The sequence below is a fragment of the Neolamprologus brichardi genome, chromosome 4 (assembly GCF_056152115.1).
Source record: "Neolamprologus brichardi isolate AB-2024 chromosome 4, ASM5615211v1, whole genome shotgun sequence".
NCBI lineage: Eukaryota > Metazoa > Chordata > Actinopteri > Cichliformes > Cichlidae > Neolamprologus > Neolamprologus brichardi.
The window spans coordinates 11,464,230-11,488,729 of NC_142107.1; the positions used below are offsets into that span (position 1 = coordinate 11,464,230).

At 38.6% G+C, this 24,500-nt stretch overlaps 1 protein-coding gene across 1 annotated transcript; it reads right to left on the reverse strand.

Annotated features, from left to right (window-relative positions):
- Positions 1-2,802: 2,802 nt before the first annotated feature.
- LOC118454217 (nuclear GTPase SLIP-GC-like) lies at positions 2,803-15,576 on the reverse strand. Its single transcript, XM_087840293.1, has 22 exons — positions 15,510-15,576; positions 15,228-15,340; positions 15,023-15,064; positions 14,869-14,907; positions 13,681-13,719; positions 13,228-13,252; positions 12,990-13,076; positions 12,586-12,673; positions 10,504-10,720; positions 10,165-10,383; positions 8,700-8,906; positions 8,432-8,607; positions 5,042-5,135; positions 4,872-4,959; positions 4,633-4,754; positions 4,245-4,421; positions 4,005-4,153; positions 3,790-3,907; positions 3,572-3,680; positions 3,357-3,487; positions 2,979-3,066; positions 2,803-2,885 (listed from the first exon to the last, which is right to left on the reverse strand). Exons 1-22 carry the CDS (start codon positions 15,574-15,576, stop codon positions 2,803-2,805), a joined length of 2,478 nt encoding a protein of 825 aa, XP_087696419.1.
- Positions 15,577-24,500: the final 8,924 nt, after the last annotated feature.

Sequence of the window (24,500 nt, forward strand, 5' to 3'; positions counted from 1 at the left end):
TACATAACAATACATTCCAGTGCGTTCCGTCGACTCCCGTGCAGTGTCTTCTCCCAAAATGTCCATGTTAGTGCTCTCCGCTCCCGTGTCTCTGCAGTCTCCGTGCTTGCTGCCCTCTACCGTTCCACGCTCCTCATGGGGGGAAAATAATAGAGGCAGCCGTCAGGACACTTTATAACGGTGGGCATATACACACTGAACTTGTAACTCTAGGAAACTGACGTGGAGTCTCACACAACAATCCCACGTCAAGGAGCGCTCAGCCACACTGTTAAGTAGCTGCCCAACGAGGCTTGATCAGCTCCAGGTGTGTGTGATGATCTTCAGGTGTGGCCAGCAACCTGGCAGGGCCACACCTTCCTATACACACACAAGCATGAACATGCTTGGGAAAGGCAGCACAGTGCAGAAAAATATATAAAATGAGACAACAACTGCTCGTGGACCCTGGGTCGCTCAGACCCAGGTCGATGACACCTGTAATATTTTAATATCACATAAAAGGTTATAAAAGGTTACTTTGGCTATAAAAGTTAACAGATCCTTGGGCCCTATTTTACAGGCCACTAAACTTTAACCCAGTTAGTTAGAAACAACAGAAAACAATATGATATAATAGCTAAAGCAGAAGCAGAGACGTATTTTTTTTGCTGCTGCTTTATTTCTCATGTGACAACCAAATTAAACCATTGTATTACACTAAATAATATTCATGTTAGAAATGTAAGAACATGGTATACATAAGTCATGTGCTAAAGGTCTCAAGAATAAAACTGACAAATGCATCATGAATATAAATGAATCATGACTAGAGACATTAAATTGTAAAATTCAAATTTACTACAACGGAAAGAAAATCTGCTATTGAAAGAAAAACATAAATTGAATCCTTAAACCTGAAAAGAGTCTGAATATCACAGTATTCCTGTGGTTTAAGGCACTAAAATTAAAATTTGTAACATTGTAGTTCTACTGCTGTATCTAATTTTCTGTATAACTAGGGTCTACACATAATGAACAAATATGACAAAAGGGAGAAAAAAGAGACCAAAACATTTTTGGACAGAGTGCTGGCCATTTAGTTTAGACCCTCACAATTAAAACCTGAATACCCCTGGGAGGAATTAATACTTAAAATTCTCAATCCATCCATTTTCTTCTGCTTATCCAATCCAGGGTTGCTGGAGCCTTTCTCAGTTGTCAGGCGAGAGGCAGAGTACACCCTGAACAGGTTCCTAAGGTTATTCCACTCAAATAAAACTAAAGTAAAAACTAGATATGAATATTTTAGTTAAATAAAAACAAAAAACAACAGAAATTAATTATAGAAACTAATTTGAAATACAAATCAGTTTCTAGAGAAAATAGCCTTCATTTTAGTATTTGTTAGTTTGGTAAAAATGTTATTACAATGTGCCTGACATGTTATTGATGGATGTGTTTGAGAAACTGGACATGTACAAGACAAGTGGGTCAACTGTTTTAAAAAAGTGAATCGTTTCTATTGTAATACCTGTACTGGTTTTCCTCAGTTATGCCTCTGACATTTGCACTAAGTACAACAATAATTAAAAAAAAAAAAAAAGTATAAAGGTAATAAAACTGAACTAAAACGAAACATTTTCAAACAAAAAATTGAAACAAAAACAGCCTTGAAACTTACTGAAACTAAACTGAAATAAAAACAAAAAGTCACAAATAGATAAAATAAAACTTAATGACAAAATACAAAACTATAATAACTCTGTTGCATGGCTAACAGAGAAACACAATTGGCGTTAACAACAATGCTCAGATACACATCTATATTCAAAATCACCATTTAACCTAACCCACATGCACTAAAAAATTCTAATTTCATTAAATTCATTAAAAGTCAAACACAACATTCAAAGACAGCAGGCAACACAACCTCACAAAATTGTCTATGGTGATATCCAGAGACCTCGTGCTTTTGGTCAGTGTTCCCGTAGAGATGTTGAGTGGGTCATCAGGTTTCTGCTGTTACTGTGTGGAGCAAATCTGAAACATCCAGTAATAATAAGCACAAAGATTTTTAACACTCAGCTGCTCAGGCAAACAGTACAAGTGTCAGTACTTAAAATTTACTTTAAAATGTCTTGAAAGCTCCTCAGCCTAGAATAGAAAATCCTAATATCAGTTGTTTCTGTTACTGTTTGTGTAGAAAATCATTTTTGGAAACACTTTATTTTAACATGTTTGAGGTGACTCGGATGTAAAAAGGGTAAAATAACACAAATTATAAGTGGTGATATTATTCAAATACTTCGTCTGTGCTCAGCAATAACAAATTCAGCATGTTTACCTCAGCTGTCAGTCCAATATGAGCCAATAAGTCACTTCTGTCCAAAGACTGTGGACAATATTCAGGGAAGTTTTTGAGCATGTTCTGAACTTTTATGTTGATAGTGCTTCTGGTGTCACCACTGTTAGCAGTTGTTTAGCAGCTTCTTGTAAACTTCTTTTAAAGTAGATATAACATTGTGGTGTCATACTTTAACACTGCATAACATTACCTGGTACAATGTTAGATAAGAACCAGCTGGGTTCTTTCTAGCTGATGAAAATACAAATGGTCAGTTCAAATGGCCATATGTAATTTAAAATGGCTATTTCTGATCTTTAAATTATGAAGAACTTATTATTGACACTAAACACTAAAAAATTAAAAGTTACTGTATATTTAGGTGCTTAGGATTGTTGTCAGATTTCACCCCTTTTCTTTGAGAATTCACAGGAACTGTTAAAGTAACATGAAATAACATTTAAATATTTACCTGGTTACTGTGATGTCATTTCTCCCTCTTGACTGCGCTTACCTTCATTGTAATGTTGCTGCACAGTTTCAAGATGCTCTGAAACATCTGAAAAGCAAACAAACAAATAGATAATTAAAAACATGTGTTTGGCATTGTTCAACATACATGATTTACTTTCATAGCCTATATTTTCTTTACCTGGGAGACTCTCACTCAAAGCTGATGCCTTAAGTGAGAGTTTAATGGAGTGGTCCATGGTTTCCTTCAGTTCCTTGCAGATGATCATCTAGTTAAACATCAGAGCTTTTATTACTTTTCACAGAGTCAAATGTTGAGGTTTAAAACAACTGAAACATCTGGATTAATGGGTGGGTGATTGTTTAGAGCTCTTGTGGCCAGTTCATGCTTTAAGCTCTTCAGTTCAACTCATCATTGCAGACAAAATCCTTGTAATGCTGAAAAATACAAATGTTAACAGCAGCCTCACTAATGTTTAGAGACTGTTCAGACTGAGCAAAAGCACTCAAATATAGACAAACACAACTTGGTCTCATTGTATGTTATGATTTGACAAACCATCAATATATTCATCTTCTCCAACACGGTCTTTTTTGCGTCCTCATAAATGTTCCTATTTAAGGATACATGTGCCTCAATAGTCTTCCTCATTTTTTTCAGTGCATCATTCCCTGAAATTTTCCGTGCGTCTACAAGAAGAAAATAAACTTTGTCAAAACATTTTTTATGGACAATTGTGATTTATTACAGTGACAAGTTGACAATCTTCTTACCTTCATAGCACTTTTTCATGTTTTTCTCAATTGTCTCTGTTAGACTGTTATAGATGATTTTCTTCCCCTTTAGGATTATTTTGTCGAGTTTTGCCTTAATTTTATCCTCCTTAAAAACATGAAACATGGATGAGTTAATAAACAGAATTAGTATTTGTAGAGGGAATAGGTCAATTCTGCTATAATAAACTGACAAACTGGATAGTTTCATGTCGTACCTCTGTCTGGAGAAATATCAGCTGCAGTTTGACATCTTGGTATTTTTGAATCAGTGATTTTGTGTCAAGTGAAAATCTACTGATGACTCCATTGAAAGATCCGCCTTTAACATCATTTCTGAAAAAATGTTTCATGATGGCAGTATTGACAAGTTTGTTTTAATCATTTTAAGTATAGTCTAATATGGTACAGTTTAATATTTGTTTATTCTTACGGGAAAGTCTTTCTGAATTTTTCATCAATGCTGTCAGTCAAGCATGAAGCTAACATTGTGTTGAGATTTATGTGTTCCCCTTTTTTTGTTTTGTGGATGCCGTCTTTTCTAACCACAGCCTCTAGTGTCTTGAAAAAACTAGGCTGTTTCTGAAACAAATCAGGAAACCATTTCTAAACACATTCTCATATAAAGTGCAAAATCTGTTGCTTTGATGTTAATTATAATTCAGATACATACATCACGGTCCAAAAAAAGTTTCAGTCTTTCTTCAGAAGTTTTGGAATTTTTAACCCCTTCTGTAAGACATTGTTCAAAATCCTTGATCGCTTCTTTTACAGCTTTTTTCACTTGATCAAGTTGTTCTGTCATGTTTTTCTCAAGGACTTTACATACATCATCTGCTTTTCCAACACCCTGAAATTAAAATAGTATATTTATTTTTTATTAAAGGAGTAATAACATAAATACAACTCTTTTTTTTTTATTCATCATTTTGAAATGTTGTCACTCAGTGCCTGTCAAGAAATTTTGATAACTAAAATTTTGTTAGGTGTCAGAGTTATGGAAACATTTGAAGTTTTAAATTTGTCATTAAAATATTGTTCCACAGATAACTTGACCTGACCTCTTTTCTGCACCTGGCACCTTCAATCAAAGATAGAATCCCATAAGCTCCATTCACATAGTTTACTGTCTCTGAGTGACAGTCATTGAGATCTTGCAAAAATCCTTTAAGTTTGGTTATTTCTGTTGAGAAGAAATTTCAGTGCTACAGTTTGACATTACACACTTTAATTCAAATTACATAATTCCTCTTTCAGTCAGAGCAAACTAAAACAACATGTGCATCAAGACTTCACCTACCAGTCTCCTCTGGATTTAGATGCTTCCCTTTTAGTAACTCTTTGGAGCTCACTGTGAACACTTTGAAACTGTCTTCAGTGAAGTGTTTCTGGGGAAAGATGATTTAATTTTAAAGCATCCTTGCAACTATGGAGAGTCTGTATTATTTTCTGTCAGCCTATAAAACTCACCTTAATCTTGCTTCTCTTGTTGAATTCTTTCCTTACTCCATCCTTGGCTTGCATGTTTCTTTTAACTATTCGATCATGGATATCAGCTGATGAACTACAAGAAATGTGCATATATGTACTGTTACCATCATCACTATTATCATCACCATCATTAATCTGGGGCAGGCTGGGTGATTTTGTTTTATTCTTGGCCTTTAGGTGAAAATGTGGGAATCTAATTAACACGTAGATTGTATTTAAAGATTGGCTGTGCCAATGTTTCTCTGCCTGATGGTGGTTGTCCTCCAGTTTTTTGCTTTCTAGTCTTAAATGTCTGGTCTGGTTAATATCCTCTCATACTCCTACTTGCAAACCTCGATTGTCAGAGCCCCACACCAAAATGCGTACCTGTTCACTACAGACTCCGTCTCAGCCGTGTTTCTAAATTGAGTAAGAACAACTCCCAATTTCTCTCAAAGCATTTGATTTTGTTTCCTCCCTGCCAGTCATTGAGTACTCTCTCCCAGAACACCACCTTAGGGTGGTGCTCTCCACTAATTCACCAGTTCATTTTATATATTTGTTTCATTGTAAATAAACCTATTAGGCTTCAGTTTTCCACCTTGCAGGTCCAGTCATTTATGATTATATGACTTTATTTGTTTAACCCTTTAAAACTGGTCGGAGCGGGCATTCTCCGTTTTGCGTAACTATTTTTAAATCCCTGTAGAACCGGAACCACATAGGCTAGCGCAATGATTTTTTTTCACATGAAACCGGAGGAGTTGTACTTATATGCTATACCATCAGCTTGCCTTAGGTCATGGTTTCTTTCCACATATAGCTTTGCAAAAATTGCATAAAAAGCACTTGCAGCAACAAAAACATAATATTCCAGAAACAAGCTTTACCGATCCAATCAGCTATTCAAAACACTTCCGACTTCGAATGGACGTCCGCCATTACTTGCCCGGAACCGGAAGTGACGTAATTTTTGCGGATAATGTAATTTTTTTTTTACCTTCGGGGCTTCATAAGCCTGTATTGGTGTTTTTAAAAGTCGTGTTTGACTTTATGCTTTTCTGAATACTTTCTGGGATGCTTAGAACTCAAACTGAACTGTTGGAAATAGTTTATTTTGATGCACATGCTGGGTTTTTTTGCAAATTTGGATTATAATATTTATTTTCGTTTTTCCTGCTATATATAAAAATTGGTGTATCTCAAAATAAAACTATAAAGACCCTCAAAATAAATTTTCCTGTTGTTGGAAACTATTTTGTGCTACTTCTTGTATTTTCAGTTTTGAGGGATAAACCTCTTAAATGTCTCTAACAAGAAATATATGGAAAAAAAACCAAAAGTGATTAAAAAATTTTTTGTACTTTATTGTGCTTTCTTGCAATTTATGTAGTCACTATGGACTTAATGCATACATATTATTCAAATTTGGGCTATAACGGTTGTATTGATGTATAGCAACTTGAAATGCTCCCAAAAATGGCACTGCAACATATAAAAATATAAAGATAAGCTTTGGCGGACTTGGTTCTATGGTAGGTCTTAAATGGTTAATGACTTTATTTGTTTATTTTTACTGTTTAAAAAACAAACGAACTCGCAAATATGGGAGATTGGTACCATTTATTCTTAAAGCACTCAGAGAAAAGCCAGCATGTTTATTTGGATCGTGATGTCACCACACGCTGACATGCTTATATACAAATGTTTCTTTTGTCACAGCAACTATTTTAACTTTGTTGCTGAAGGACAGTGTAATGGCACTTTTGCTTTACAGTGTAAAATAGTTGAATTACTCGACTGTAAGGACCAGGATATACATGATTTCCTATAATCTCATAGATTATGTGCAACATACATTAAAGCTGCCATGATGTCATTTGCATCTCTTTCTTCTCCTGCTCTCCTGTTATTGCTCGCCCTCTTCTCTCTTGCTGTCCCTCTAGAACAAAATAATTCCCCTGCCTTTCCCACTCTCCGCTGTTCCACTCCCTCTCTGTTTATTACTCAGTCCACCATCCTCACAAAACTTTATAAAATTGTGTCTGCCTCTGAGACTCCCTTCTCATTGGGCTCTCAGCGAAGGCAGTCGCACTTTTCTCTTCTCCTCTCCCTTATCTTCCCTGCTTAGCTCCTCATGTCCTTGTCTTGTCTCGTGTTTTTTATTGCTTTTCCCTGGAACATTCTCTCACAGTCTGTTCTCTAAAATCTAAAAGAGGAATTATGGATTGGATCAACTGGTCCCTAGATGCAATTGACACCCCTTTCTCAACGAGAAGTTTGGGCTTGGGTGAGCCTGAGTGCTGAAGATATCGACCTATTCGGAACCATGGTAACAGGGTTCTGGCTTATCGAAGAATTAAGAAAGCGGAACCGGCTGTTCAAACCCCCACAAGGCTGCCCGCTGGGATTGGAATGATGGGAGAGGCGTGAGTTTCTCAAAATGGGTTCATTGAGTCGGCACGGATAAGATCTTGGAGAGGCTACGGCTGCTGTGAATACTCAGAATAAGATCTCTGACTGCAGACTGGATACATCTCGGAAGGGCGAGCCCGGAATAACATCTCTGGGTGCAAATTAGATAACATCTCGGGGAGGCACACTGCCGTGAGTTCTCAGAAATCGGCTCTTTGAGCACAAGAAATGACAACATCACAGAACACAAGTATGGCGAAGCTCGCAGCTCTCCAACGGGAGATTGAGAGACCAGTGTTGGACTGTAGAACTGTTTTGAAATTCATATGAGCTGTTCGCACTAAAGTAAAAAGCACCATCACTTATGCGGATACCCATTTGGCGCCAGCTGCAAGGCTGGAGCTGAACAACAACACCCTGATAACGACTGTGTTTAGTCTGTTCCTTCCCATTCCATGCAAGGCCACCTGGGTTGGCTGGTAGACTGTTTACTTAGCCTGGCAGGGCGAAGGACACTGTCTCAGCTGAACTATGGACACGCACACACATACACTTACACTGATAAGCACACACTCATCCCCCTCCCTTTCCAAACGCCTTCGATGCTTGTTTCCTGCGGGGAAACGCGGCGGGTCTGTGTGCCGCGCTGGAATGGTAGTGCTGTGCAGGGCGGCTGCTGTGTTCGCTTCGGATTACTCCTCACCCCCCTTTCTGTAACGCTACTGATCTCCGACTTGTATCCCCATGTAATGTCTGTTTTGTGTGTGTAAGGTCGAGGGAGGGGGGGGGGGGGTCCCATTTCACTGCAGGGTAACCTGCATGTGGCGAATAAAGCTCTGATTGATTGATTGATTGACCCAAATGTTCTGTATTAATTACAACAAAGGCTCAACCCTGTGTTTCATTCTTTGTCTAGCCTGGGTCGATCTTACATGGAAACACCCTGTAGTTGATCAGCATGCAAAATTTACTTACAGATCATCTGAATCATCAACAAGATCAGACTTGGTGCAGATAAAGTGAATTTGCTGACATTCGCCACCATTTCCAATCAGACTACTGACACTTTCCAGGATCTCCCAGGCCTCTTTCTCTGATGCTGCTCGATTAATTTCAGTCACAATCCACACAGTAGAACAATCTCCAACTATCTGAAAGGAGAATAACATGTCTCAGTGCTTAATAGAAAGATGACTGTTTACAGACAACACAGTATAAGCAAAGAGGAGTAAATGTGAATTACCCCTTTCCACATCTGATCTCTGCTCTTGTTACAGTCACCATTTCCAGGAAGGTCCACAAGTGTGACATACTGGAGAAAAGGATTGTTTGGCACCCTGACAGTCACACACTTCACAAGTGGCCAAAACCATGTTTTTCCTCCATTGCCTTCTCCTTGTTTTGACTCACTTCTTGTGTACTTGACACATTTTGCAGAAAGTTCATTAGCCTGCAATAAATAATAAAAGTATAACAGTGCAGTCTAATTTAAGTCCTTGCAGACAGTGCTTTACAAAAACCATTAAAAGTCAGTGACATAAAAAATCAGGTCATGTGAAATCCTTTTTAGAACAATCAACCATTTGATTTTTTTCAAGAACGTGCCTAATTATTATTCAAAACAAAAATGAAAATAGATTTTTATGATTTTTTTTAATTTTTTATTCTCTATTTAAATCACACTAAGTACACTTTTGTTCTCAACAGCCAGTATTACTATTAGCAGAAACTATTTGACCTGTGTATTTTGCACAGTTGTCACCACTTTGAGACATTAATAATATACTTCATGTTGGCTCCCTCATTTGCAAGGGATGACTACAGTGGATAACTTGGCATGTTTTGACTGTCAGGGTTTTACACCACTTTATGCCATTCCTGATGTAACCGACTGTCAGACACTGGTTTACTAAAGTTTGTGGCCACTTTGATTGAATCTTTGTTGACTTTGCTCAGCAGTGAATTTCTTAAGAGCGATTTAAAAAGGGTAAGAGTAGGTTAAAACAAGGAACTAGTCACTGTTGTGTGAAGAGGTAAAGGTTCCTACTGCGATGTAAACATCAGTGTTTTCCAACCTTTTGGAGCCACGGCACATATTTCACATTAGAAAAATCACACGGCACACCACCAAACAAAAATGTCCAAAAACCATAGTGATAATTTTTCCAAGCACCGGGTATAGCGGAATTGGCTCTTGGTTTGTCTCCAATATACCTTTTTAGCTTTCTCTCTACCACTACTCATGCTAGGGCCTCCATCTGGTTTGGAATTTTTTCCAGGACCCAGGTCAGATTTACTACTTTTTCTTTTCAAATATTTATCTATTGTTATCATGTGCTGCGTCGTCTCACTCACAGCATGACTATTATGTAATTTCTTCTTCTTCTTCTGTATTACTAGCAGTTGGTAACCCATTTAATTAGAGCAGGTAGTTGTCTTCCACGGCACACCTGATCATTTCTCAGAGTGGTTGGGAAACACTGCTCTACATAATGGACCAGTCTTGGGATCTGTTAACAACAGTTATTACAAGAACAGATTTTTTTTCTGGATATGTGATCATCTAAATGGCATTATCTGATAATTTGGTCAGTTCCCTTTTGTGTCCAGGTTGTCCTAGTTTCACCTGTGTGCCCTTCCCAGCATCCCCAGTGTATAATCTATCATGGCTGTCTGTTATAGTAGTAATATCAGAGTTTTTGTCTTACCGATTCACATGTCAAAATCTTCCGCCTGGATTGGAGAAATTCTGGAATTTCTTTGAAATATTTGCGATCCATGAGGTTTTCAAAGGACTTCATCCATTCGTCTCCATACAGTGCTGTCAGCTTTTCAACAGCATCATGATAATCCTCGTCTTCCTTGTCCTGATTTTTATTATTGCCAAGAAGCTGACGCTGAAATGACCACAACTCATCGTTCCACTCCTACAAAAATTGATGACAAGCCATTTATTGAGGCATGTACCCAGCCTTAAACCCCAGGAACTGGACTCTAACACATGTTATAGGTTTAAGTAAAAATCAGACTTTCAGAAGTCATTTTACCTCCTTTGCGATGAACTCAATTTCTGCCTCATACTTTGTGCTACGTGTGTTAGCTTCCACTTTGATCATGACTGAGGTGCAGGCATTGATGCTTCCTGAGGGTAAAAGATTCTTCTCTTTGATGATGGCATTTATCAAAGAGCTCTTTCCAGCCCCGGTTTTACCAAAGACACCAACCAGCTCCCTCTTGTCTGTCTCCAAATCACTGATCTTTTTCCTGTGGAACAAGATTTTAAACATGGGTTAAATGATTCAGTCATGAAAACATTTTTAAGCATGCTTTAAAAGTGAGAGTATAAAAGAGAGTTATAATCATGGTAGTGATTATTCAATGAATCATTACTAGTTTTATACACTGGTTCCACAAATTGTTTACTGTATGTAGTTTTATTTTATTACTGAATTATTTCATCATCTATATTTGTACTGCTACATGTTGGCAGTATAACTTAATAGTAACTAGACAAAGAACCAACACATTATAAAATCTGACACAAGAAACAAATTGATGAATACTGAACCTAAAGGGCTCATGTACAGGCAGCACGGTGGCATGATGTTTGACATCAGTGTTGGTCAAGTTACTTGAAAAAAGTAATCAGTAATTAATTACTGATTACTTCCCCAAAAAAGTAATCCTGTTACTTTACTGATTACTTATTTTCAAAAGTAATTAATTACTTAGTTACTTTTTAAAAACACGATTTACAACCTGAATAGGTGATAAAGCGATAGATCTTTCAGCCCAATTCTACTTTTTCTACATAATCCATCATACAAAATGTAATCAAATGGAAAAGTCTCTTTTTAAAACTTGTTTTGTTAGTTTTAATCTTTTAACTTTATGCATGAAGCAAAATTTTAATTATATGCAACATTCTCTGACTGGAAGAAATTAGTTTAACATTTAAACCTATTTTCTGCACATTCCAGCACATAAAATATATGTATATATATATATATATATATATATATATTTGTGTTTACACTCACTCTTTCAGATGCAAGTAAAACACAGCAGAAAATAAATAGTCAAAGACTAGCGGTCCTTTTGCTCTATTTTCACCTGTAAAGCAGGAGTAGAGTAGGCGGAGGTTTATCCTGGTGCAGGTGTGCCGCAGCGGTCAGTGGAAGGATACGGCAGTTTCTCTGTGAGTTTCTCATTACGTCGTAGCTACTCGGTGCTTGCTTGGAAGTTTAGGGGTTTTTTTTCGCTGTAAAAAGAAGTTTTCTTCCCACGCACAACGGACACTAATGTTTTTGTCACTTTTTATGGAATCAAACTCAAAGTAAGGTCAGTACTTCCACGCTTTAAACGCTGCACGCTCATACTCTCTCCGCACTCGATATATGATCCATTGTTGATCTGCACACAGCTGTTGTCACGAACGTCGCACTCGCTTACGTCACTGTCATGAGACATTCTCGCAAGAAAATCACGGTTTTAGTAACGCAGTAACGCAGCGTTCCTACGGGAAAGTAACGGTAATCTAATTACCGTTTTTGCAATAGTAATCCCTTACTTTACTCGTTACTTGAAAAAAGTAATCGGATTACAGTAATGCGTTACAAGTAACGCGTTACTGCCCATCTCTGTTTGGCATAGATGTCTCACACCACCATCTGGCTGGGGGACTTTGTTTTGAGTTTAAGTGTTATCTCCATGTTTGCCTCGGTTCTCTCCAGGAATTCTGGCTTTCTCCAACAGTCCAAAGACGTGTAATTACCGCGTTTAGCTTAATTGGTGATTCTAAATCCTCATCGATGTAGTTAGTCATTCCTGTGACTGTATCTTGGTGTAAATAGTGTGACATCCATAAAGTGTGTATGGACTTTAATTGTTGTGATTATCTGAATATACTGCTTATTTTTGTGTGAGTCAAGACTCTTGAAAAGGGACCATCTTCTCTGTGTGACTAAATTACACATAACTAGCAGCTTCTGAGGATGTTTTACAGCCTTTTCTGCATTTTTGCTTTCTTTAAAAACAAACTCTCTTTGATCTGTTTGTAAAACTGTCACATGATCAGGAGTGGAACCAGGCCCATACATTACAAAATATGAAAAAAACTTAATACTCACTTCAAGAAAGCACTGAGTTTGTCTTGGTCATTTAGTCTTTTATGTACAAATGTCATGATGCTTTTCACATCAGACAGTCTGTTTGATTCTGTGGACAAAGAAACAAAAATAACTATTTAGAACGAATTATAGACTAGAATAAACAGAAAATGTAAAAATCTTGTGTTTAAAAAAAAAAGCAAACCTGTGTGAATGAGAGAATATCAGGACCATAATGTGACCACTTACCAATCAAACTTAGTATACCATACATCATGTGACTGTTAAATTTTGACAACAGGCCAAAGGAAAAGTAATTTCTAGCATCAAAGATGAAACTGGCATGTTGGGCAAATTGTGCTGCACAGAAATTTAACCCTATAGTGGTTTAAACTGTGACACTGTTTAGTAAGAGACGTAAATACCTGCAAATCCTGGCATTGACTGACGCTGTCGCTTAGCTGGTGACTGCAACCTGCTGCCGTCACTTTGAAGGTCTGATTTTCTCTTTCCTGATTGGATAAAAACAACAAAAAATAAGAAGAAAAGAAGAACGTGTTTCTCTCAGTAAAGTTATTCTTAGTAAAGTTATGTAGATTGCAAAAAAGCTATTGGTGCCACAGACTAATATGAGATGCAATAAATACGATGCATGTGTCTCACCTGTATCACTTGTGGATGGCAAGACCTGAGGATGAATATGAGTTATACAGGAAATTATCACTATTTGCATTGGCATTGCTCTTTAACAGCATTTAAAGGACACTAACGTACAAGTTTTACAATCAATAAACTTACATGCAGTTATGTATTCAACCAGCAGGCTGATAAAGAATATATTATAAATTCCATTCTTCTTAGTAAATATCTGTGATCCTACGAGACAATTCTTTTGCATAGTTAAGTCCCAGTCACGAAGACCTACAGAGATGGCTGGCAAATCCCCTAGCTAGGGCAAAATGTATATTTCCCGAACCCCTATGAATTAAGTTTTTAGATTCAGTCATTATTTATTGGTTTCTGTAGAGAGTGGTCAGTCTCTGTAGACCAGAGAATGGAGCTTTACTTTGTCTCAGGCAGTTGGCCTAAATGTCTGAAATTCAGTATAACCCTTACCTGAACCAGACCAGCTGCTTCTTCATGCTCCTGTTCACACTGCAGATAAAAGGTGCAAAGCCGTGTAGAATATTGAGCTCTTAAACATGTATTAAAATTGTATTTGTCATATGGACATTAAATCTGAAGGAAAAAAACTGTTTTAAACTGACTTGAAAAGAAATGACTGTTTCCTGATTCGAGTTTCGTTTTAACTGCCACAATCAAAACAATTCAAATCTATGTTAGTTAAAAATTAATAAAACTACTCCACAAATAATTACTGCCAGTGGGACACTGTCAAACACCAGTGGGTCACTTGGTGTTCACTCTCTGAGGTTCCAACACACAGTGGTATTTTTTGTAGCTTATCTGCGTAACCAATTTAATTAAAAACGTATAACTTACTTCAAGGTGTAATCTTCACACACTCTCTGTGTATTCACTCAGTAATTATAGTCACAGTATTCACTCACTGTGTCTTCAGGGATTCACTAGCTTAGCTTGCCCCATAGCCAACTCATTAGCAGCATGGCCTCTTCACCTGTCCCTCCTGTACTTTCTGTGTCAGATGTTTAGTTACTCCTCGGCCTCCTTTAGCAATAATGATACTTGCATTAGATGTACCCTATTCAGCTCTAGAGGCCAGAATCACAGAATTGGAGACTTGGCTTCGCACCCTTAAAAATCCCATAGCTAGCCAGGCCCCCGTAGCCTGTCCAGCCAAAGGTAGCGTAGGCCCCGTTAGCTCCCTCTGGCAGATTGTCCCGAGCAGCCTTGGAAACAAGATGACTGGGTGATGATGAGGAGGAAGCATAGTCCTAAACAGATGCCCCCAGTACACCACCAACCCATTCATGTGTCTAACTGTTTTTCCCCACTTGGTGACACACCCGCCGGGGATCAAACTCTGGTAATTGGTGATTCTGTTCTCAGACATGTGAACCTAGAGACACCAGCAAGGACAGCCAGAACAGGTGACACTAAGGGAAATTTAAAACTGCTGGCTAAGCATAAATATATATTTATATATATTTATATATAAATATATATATAAAATTGTAATTTACGTCGGAAGTAACAACATCCGGTTATGTCAATCACTAAAATCAATACTGAATCAGTATCTAACCCTATAGGCAACAGAATGGAGCTTTACTTTGTCTCAGGCAGTTGGCCCAAATAACTGAAGTTCAGTATAATCCTTACCTGAACCAAATCAGCTGCTTCGTCATGCTCCTGTTCACACTGTTGATAAAAAGTGCAAAGCAGTGTTTAATATTAACCTCTTAAACATGTATTAAAAACTATATTTCTCGTATAGATACTAAATCTCAAGGCAACAAAAAAGTTTGTAACTTACTTGAAAAGAAATGACAGTTTCTTGATTTGTGTTTTGTTCATCCTACAACAGTAAAAACATTGTAAATCCATCTTAGTAAAGAGTTAACAAAAATTACATTATCTAATATTACTGCAAGTAACTTTTTTAATATCCAGATAATTCTAAAAAAAATCCCCTCTGTACACTAAAATAGCAATAATTGTTTTAAAAAAAACTTAATTACCTTTAACAGCTTGAGGTTCTTCTTGAATTTCACTCTTGGTCCAGCTTTTGTGATCAAATTATCAATTTCTCGATCATCAAGCTCATACAGACTTTCAGCATCGATTTGTTCATCTGTCATTAAAAATAAAGTTGCAGAGATAAAGTTTATTCTCAAACTTGCTTCAGAAATTCTTAAATGAGTGAAAAAGCAATCGGCACAGATCTATGAGCTGTTTTACAGTTAACAGATCACATCAGGATCAATATCTGTACCCATCACAGATTCACGTTAATACTTTACCTTTAAATTTTTCCACCCACTCACTTAGCCCCCATTCAAGCAATTTGTTTCTTACGAAATCATCCATGACCAAGAAATGAAACTGAAATATAAAATGCAATATTTAACCAGACAATACTGCTTTGCAAAATTAAAACAAATTAGACATTTGTGACCAGCTTCTCCTTTGTGACCTTTAATGCACATATAATCAGAGACACTGATATTAAATTCAGATTAAAAGTTCAAACTGCTCACCTTTTGTTAGAAGTAATGCTGGAAAAGGCTGCTGAGGGAGATGTGAGGGAAGCAGTGAGACACAAACACAAAACAGGTGGGAAAAATAAAAATCAAGCAAAAAGCAAAGTCCACAAACAGATACGGTTAAAACTGGAACTGTGTGGCTCAGACTGCACAATTGCAACTGCATCTATACATAAAATACAAAAGTAAATCCAATATGAGTAACGCGGAAGCAGGAAAAGCAGAACGGAGAACTGAGAAAGGCAGGAAGAGGAGGTGTTTGTGCAGAAGGGAGTGGCTGGCAGGCAGGTAACAACCTGCCTCAGAGGAAGTGGAGTTTTTTGTTTGTTTGGTTTTAAATAAATCAAAGGGATTAAAGTTTACAAATACTATATGTTAAAAACACAGTTTCATCTATACTTAAAATACACTGGAAGTCAAAACATTAAAAAAAGAAGAAAAACAGTGGCCTCAAGGCTCATTATATTGTAAGACCCAACAATAATACATACAGAGAAAAACCTAACAATCGTATGACCCCCTATGAGCAAGCACCTTGGCAACAGTGGGAAGGAAAAACTCCCTTTTAACAGGAAGAAACCTCCAGCAGACCCAGGCTCAGGGAGGTGCAGCCATCTGCTGTGACCGGTTGGGGTGAGAGAAGGAAGACAGGATAACAACATGCTGTGGAAGAGAGACAGAGATTAATAACAGGTATGATTCAATGCAGAGAGGTCTGTTAACACATAGTGAGTGAGAAAGGTGACTGAAGAAGAAATACTCAGTGCATCATGGGAATCCCCCAGCAGCATAACTAAGGGAACTAAGGGACACCAAAACATTTTTGGACAGAGTGCTGACCATTTGGTTTAGACCCTCACAATTAAAACCTGAACACCCCTGGGAGGAATTAATACTTAAAAATCTCCATCCATCCATTTTCTTCTGCTTATCCAGTCCAGGGTTGCTGGAGCCTTTCTCAGTTGTCAGGCGAGAGGCAGAGTACACCCGAACAGGTTCCTAAGGTTATTCCACTCAAATAAAACTAAAGTAAAAACTAGATATGAATATTTTAGTTAAATTAATAAAAACAACAAACAACAGAAATGAATTAATGAACTAATTTGAAATATAAATCAGTTTTTAGAGGAAATAGCCTTAGTTTCAGTATTTGTTAGTTTGGTAAAAATGTTATTACAATGTGCCTGACATGTTATTGATGGATGTGTGTGAGACACTGGCCATGTACAAGACAAGTGGGTCAACTGTTTTAAAAAAGTGAAACGTTTCTATTGTAATACCTGCACTGGTTTTCTGTTTGGTTGACACTAAATACAACAAAAAATAAAGAAATATATATAAAAGTAATAAAACTGAACTAAAACTAAACATTTTCAAACAATAAAAAATCAAATAAACAAGAACAGTCTTGAAACTTACTGAACCTAAACTGAAATAAAATATATAATAACTACAATAGCTGTGTCGCATGGCTTCAAGATCACCAATTAACCTAACCCCCATGCATGTTTTGGCCTGTGGGAAGAAGTTGGAGAACACAGAGAGCACCCACACAGACACAGGAAGAACATGCAAAGTCCACACAGAAAGGCCTCAAACTGGATTCAAACCCAGGACTTTCTTGCACTGAGGACTAAAAAATCTAATTTCATTAAATTCATTAAAAGTCAAACACAACATTCAAAGACAGCAGACAACACAACTTCACAAAAATGTCTGTGGTGATATCCAGAGACCTCGTGCTTTTGGTCAGTATTCCCTCAGAGATGTTGAGTGGGTCATCAGGTTTCTGCTGTTACTGTGTGGAGCAAATCTGAAACATCCAGTAATAATAAGCACAAAGATTTTTAACACTACGCTGCTCAGGCAAACAGTACAAGTGTCAGTACTTAAGATGTGCTTTAAAATGTCTTCAAAGATCCTCAGATAATAAAAAATCTTGATATCTGTTGTTTCTGTTACTGTTTGTGTAGAAAATCACTTTTGGAAACACTTTATTTTAACGTCTTTATGCATGCTCAATCATCCAGGAAAGTAAATCTCCAAAAAGTTGATTCTGTTCATCTGGTCGTAGCGTTTTGTGGGAGAAATGTTTCATCACTCATCCAAGTGACTTCTTCAGTCTCAGCTGACTGCAGGTTTCCCCAATCTTATAAACAGTACATTTGCATAATGACTGAAACCAGCCCACTGAGGGAACAATGGACTGGGAGGTCAGTTCCTTAATCTTAATTTTGTAAGTGTTTCCGATTTTGTAAGTGTTTTGGAGTTTGTACGTGCTATTTGGAATTTGTTAGTGTTTGGGAGTTTGTACGTGCTTTGTTTCTAGGGGCCACCGTACTATCCAGCAATAAAGCTGAGTTTTGGAGTTTACGTTTGCCTCAGAGTCTGCACTTTTGGGTCCATCTTTCCTCCATTCCTGCCTGCACACAGCCTGCACATGACAGCTGGAGCCTTTCCCAGTTGTCAGGAGAGAAGCAGAGTACACTAAATAGGTTCCTAAGGTTATTCCAGTCAACTAAAACTAAACTAAAAACTAAGACTAGATAGGAATATTTTAGTTAAAATAAAAACAACAAACAGAAATGATTAAGTGAACTAATTTGAAATACAAGTCAGTTTATAGAGGAAATAGCTTTAGGTACAAATGTTATTACAATGTGCCTGACATTGTATTGATGGATGTGTTTGAGACACTGGACATCTACAATACAAATAGGTCAACTGTTTTCAAAAAGTGAAATGTTTCTATTGTAACCAACACGTTCTCACTCCCAACTCGTCAAATGTGTGACACATGGTCAGGCTCCCTCTGCTTCACTTATCGACGCGCAGGGTACCCCCCTCGCGTCGAGAATTGACGTGCAGGGTCCTCTCATTGAATACTATAGAGCTCCCTAAACGTTGCTTATTGACGACAAGAGATTGCCGCGGAAGAGCCTGTTGTCCGTATATTTAATTTATATATTTCCGAAATCACATTGTAGTGACGTATACTGAACACAATAAATTATATAATGTAAACAACTACCTGAAAAACAGGTAAAACGATACTTTTGTATCGTTTATTGCATTTATGGAGGGAGTGATATATGCTGGGTAATGGCACAGCTAGAGACTGGGTGACTTTATTCACCCGCTTCGGCTGTTATCAGTCCATACAATGAGCGTTATTAGCACAAATCAGTCCCATAGATATGGGCTATCTCCTGCTAGATTGTTCAGAAGGTTGTTATCATCCATCCAGATGGAGGATCACTAACAGGAGCGTGGGAAGACTCCAGAATCCACTCTGGCTGGAATCCGGTGGATACATCAGTGTTTACAGGTAAGATCGTTTAAACGGACAGCATTTATAGAATGACTATTAAAAGTCAGCGAGTGTCAATAATGTTAATGTGGTTATGTTAGTAATACACCGAGTGCTAATATAACAGCTTTAAGATGCATTTGTAGATATTATTACGTGTTTTACCATCTTTATGGTGCTAGCTTAAAGTTACGGTTTAAACGTTAGCTTATATTGTAGTAAAGCTGTTACTGTTTAAACGATGTTAGCACAGAAATATTAGCTTCTGTCATGACTGATGAAGTTACTAGTTAATAAAGTTTCCAGTAAAGTGTTTAATCGCAGAAGTGTGGTATGTAACTTCATCCCTCTTCCTTGGAATGCATAAAGGAGTAGGAGCACAACTTCTGTGGCAGAGCTGACATGACTGAACTGTGATCAAGGCTCGCAAAATTTCAAAATCTCTGGTAGCCCTTCGGGCAGGCATTCTTCCGTTTTTGGTAGCCCAAAATAAATTTAAGTAGCCCGAATAAAAAAAGATTTTTTTTTTACGTTTGGTTTCCTTTACAATATTATACATTAAAGTATAATATTGTAACGGAAACAAAAATTAATCAAAAAAATTGTTAAAATACAAATCACAACAGCTGTATAAAAATTACAATCATCAACTCAAATACTTGGTTCTAATTGAACAGAAATTTCTATGAACTTGTAAGAACTGTGTAGAACATGAATCAGTCTGTGTCAGATCCTGAATCTGAAATTTTCACTGAAGTCACGGGTAAGAAGTAAGTGGAACCAAGATCTAGGCCATTTGCTTTTTGAAGTTTGCAAAGACTGCTAAATTCTGCCAATGGTAGTTCACTCTTTGCAATATAGCATGCTGTTCTAAACAGCTTTTTCAGGAGTTCTTGTTGTGCTTGGTTTATTTGTAGTATGTTTTTTTGCAATTGGTGTTTGTTCTGGGAAAGATACTGCAGACTGGGCAATAATGCATTTCTTGCATTTCTCATGGGTTCTGATGGGGTCTTTCTTAAAATGACTGGTCCCAGTAACAAAGGCGCTTGTCAACTCAGAAATCAAATGAAACTCACAACACACCTGGCAGAACATCATGTTATTTAGCTCGTCATATTCCAGCCACAGTAATTCTTTTGTCCATGAAACCAAAAAAGCTGCGCTTTCTTTTTGCCTCATAGTCTTTAGGCTAGGTGACAAATCGTCAACATATTACGTTTTCGGCTACCCATCACGTTCCTAAATGACGACCTCGGAAAAATGAGGAAATATGAGAACCGTATGGACTCAATCTACACATGTTCGCTCTTTTCCTTCAAATAGCTTAGAAACACGCTATTTAACATCATTTAAGTCCTGTTTAAGGTGAGGAAAAAGGTTATGGTTAGGGCTAGGGATAAGGTTAGGTTTAGGGCTGGAATACAGGGCTGGAACGTTGGTTACCGCGGGAGTGTCATTGCACTGGATTTCAGCCATAACCCGCCGCGTACCATAAGAACGCCGAAAGTCTCCTTTCGCGTTCCTCAGGAACGCCGCGGGACGTGACAAAACGTCGCCATGTTACGCCTCGGGAGTGAGAACGGGCTCGATTTGTCATATCTTTTCCGTTTTGTGATCGGCTTTTCTTTGGCTGCCCCTTCTTCACCCTGACCTGTCTTATTTGGCTCTGCAGAACTAAAATACCAGCGTAAATCCTGCTGCTTCTACACAAGTACTTACATAATGATCAGCGATTCTTTGCGCACTCAACCTCTCACATGTTTAAGCTTGCTGCGAGAGATTTCACTTGTCGCGTTTGAATAGTAAGCTAATGAGTGATAAGACGATGTGAGAGGAATTGGTGCGCAATTAATCGTCACTCACCAATCAGTGCTGCCGCTCTCTATACACCGTTCGCGCGATCGCAAAATGAAAATGAAAGCAAAAAGCAAGCGCAAATTCAAACGCGATTTCAATATGTCACATATTGACAGTGGCTCATCGATGCCAATGACATAATTACTCAGCTACATTGGCAAAAGAATGCAAAAGCACTGACATATATTTTCCTATGATAGCCCGACGGGCAGGGCTGAGTTAGATTTTGGTAGCCCGACTGGAAAAATCGCTAGCCCCGGGACGTCGGGCCAGGCAATGTCTTTAACCTCTCATTGTTCATGCCGTTACAAAATAAATAAATAAATAAGTCATCAGCCCACCGTGCAAATGTCCAATGGCTAGTCCAGCTATGTTAACTTGTTAATCTTTCGCTGAAAAAATGTTTTCTGCGGTGCTGTCTTTCGTGCTTGGCTCTCCTACCTTTGCTAACATGATGCTCATAGTGCAGAAGCCGGTGCTGCATTCACTTACCCTCGGATATCTGAGCTTCACTGTGAAACCCTAATCGTACATTTCATATTTCATTCAATTTTAGTGTTTTAGCTTCGGGGTAGCACCTGGGGTGGCCAGTCTGGTTGGGGGGTGGCCTGTGCCCCCCTAGGCCACCCCGCTGGACACGCCACTGAACCCATCTCGTGTCCTGTGTCTTCTAAAGCTGTCTGTACTTTTACAGACAAAAGTTCATCAGCAAACAGTTTGCAGGCCTCTAATTATCAGGCTGTACTCAAGCACTTGAATTCAACCTAAAAGCTGTGCTGTCATACAGAACCAAGTACCCTCCGCGGAAACTATAGCTAATGTCACAACTGGATCTGATGAGACAGCTATGATTTCTGGACTCGAAGTAAATAATCCTGAATCAATTTATACAACATCAGTTTGTTTGTTTTGCTTTCATAACAAATAGTTTGAGCCATAAAAAAAAATAAAAAAAGAAAGTATCATCAAGAGAAAGACAATAAGCTGCCTAGTTTGTTCGAAATACTCCGCAGTATAATATTATATCACATTTTTTATCTCTAGTTTTTCGTGTCCGGTTATTTACAAATGAATACTGTGTAATGCTTGTGTAAGTGAAAACCTGTCCGGCTACCTTGATCAGATTTTTACTGCACTACAAACTTCTAGTATGATTAAAAAGAACAAAGAAAGCACAATGAATATAAACAGAATATAATGCTTTTCACTTAAAAGTAAATACTGCCCAGAGAGTGAACTACTGTGGTGGAGTGCTTCTGGTTTACGATATAATTTACACGTGAGCCTTGAATTCCAGTTTATGAAATGGCTCTTGCTGATCATGCAAATACCTCTGCCCTGTCCTCACTTTCTTATATCTTTGTTCCATGAAGTTGGGACATATTAATGATATTTTTTCCTGTAAAATTCAGTAACTCTTCCTTTTGCTAACAGTTCCAATGTGTGTCAAAGTGTACAGGTCCTTCTCAAAAAATTTGCATATTGTGATAAAGTTCATTATTTTCTGTAATGTACTGATAAACATTAGACTTTCATATATTTTAGATTCATTACACACAACTGAAGTAGTTCAAGCCTTTCATTGTTTTAATATTGATGATTTTGGCATACAACTCATGAAAACCCAAAATTCTTATCTCAAAAATTTAGCATATCATGAAAAGGTTCTCTAAACGAGCTATTAACCTAATCATCTGAATCAACGAATTAACTCTAAACACCTGCAATCATAGAATGATTACAATATTGAAAAGAACAATATCCTCTCTTGGCTCTCAGCGAAGGCGGTCGCACTTTCTCCTCTCCTCCTTACCCTTATCTTCCCTGCTTAGCCTCTGTGTCCTTGTCTTGTCTCATGTGCATTACTTTCCCTGGAACAGTCTCTCACTGTCGTTCTCTTAAACCTAAAAGAGAATTATGGATTTGATCAACTGGTCTCTGAATGCTATTGACACCCTCTTCTCAACGAGAAGTCTGGGCTCGGGAGAGCCCGAGTGCCCCGGAGGGACTTTCCCTGCCGGTTACACGATGGACGGGTGGCAGAAATGGAGGCTCGTGTGCCTGGCGGGACTGTCGATCGAGGACGCTGAAGATATTTACCTATTCGGAACCATGATAACGGGGTTCTTGCTGATCGGAGCTGGCATGGCCCTGACTTATCGGAGAAATAAGAGAGCGGAACCGGCTGTTCAAACCCCCCCAAAGCTGCCCGCTGGAATCGAAGCGACAGGACGAGGCGCGACCTCTCACAACGAACGCAGCATGGTTAACACCTTGGAGACGCTTACAGCTGCTGTGAAGGCTCAAAACAACACCATTGAGCGTATGGTGGGATACATCAGAGAGGGCCCTGCTCAAAATGACAACCTTGAGTGACAGTTGGATCACATCACAGAAGGGATCACTGCAGTTGTGAGGTCTCAGGCTCAAATGAATGACAACACCACGGATCAGAAGTTTGATACCATCATGGGGAGGCTCGCGGCTCTCCAACGGGAGATCGAGAGACCAGCATCAGTGTAAGATCAGCTTGAAAATTCTCGTAAGCTGCTCGTTTGGAAAGGAAATCAACAAATTCGGGATGAAAATGCAGACACCACCACGGCCCCAGCTGTATAGGCCCAAGGGTGAAGCCGGACAAACACTCCCTGATAACGACTGTGATATGACTATTCTCCCCATCCCATGCAAGGACACCTGGATTGGCTGGAGGACTGTTTACTTAGCCTGATAGGGCGAAGGACACTGTCTCAGCTGAACTATGGACACGCACACACACACACTTACACTGATAAGCACTCACTCATCTCCCCCCCCCCCCCACCCCCCCCCCCCCTTCCAACGCGTTCGATGCTTGTTGTCCCCCGGGAACACAAGGCGGGTCTGGGCCCGCGCTGCAGAGACGGCGCCGTTGCAGGATGGCTGCTGTGTTTCCTGGGATTACTCCTCATCCCCTACCCAACCCTGTGGCTTGTTATGTCTTAATAATGTTGTGACGTGGACATTCATGTGCTTTTTTGTGCAGAGGAGTTTTTTTGTTTCCTGTTCTCGTGCTGTCCTACCATGGAAGCACAGCATGAGTGGAGGTCTCTTTTTTTCCTCTTGTACCTCCCCGTTGTGTGGACATTTCGGTGTTTTTCTGTAACACTACCAATCTCCGACTTCTAACCCCATGTAATGTTTGTGTCCTGTGTGTAAGGTCGGGGGGGGTCCCCATTTCGCAGCAGGGCAACCTGTGTGTGACAAATAAAGCTTTCATTCATTCATAAACCAATGCCTGAATCCTAAATTGTGGATATCCTATTGTTGTGATCTAAAGTGTAACACTAAATGTGATTAAAACACTAAAAATCTGGACTCCTGGGCTCAACGACTGAAAAGATCACCAGCCCGAGGAAAACACAAAATACACATGACCCCGTGACAAAGACAATTCATTCTTGAATGAAGACATTGATCTGACTTTTTAAAATTTTGCCAATTGTGTTTATTATTAATTTGGGAAATAGAAAGTGTGTGTGTGTGTGTGTGGGGGGGGGGGGGGGGGGGGGTTGTAAAGAAGAACGGAAAGGAAAGGGATA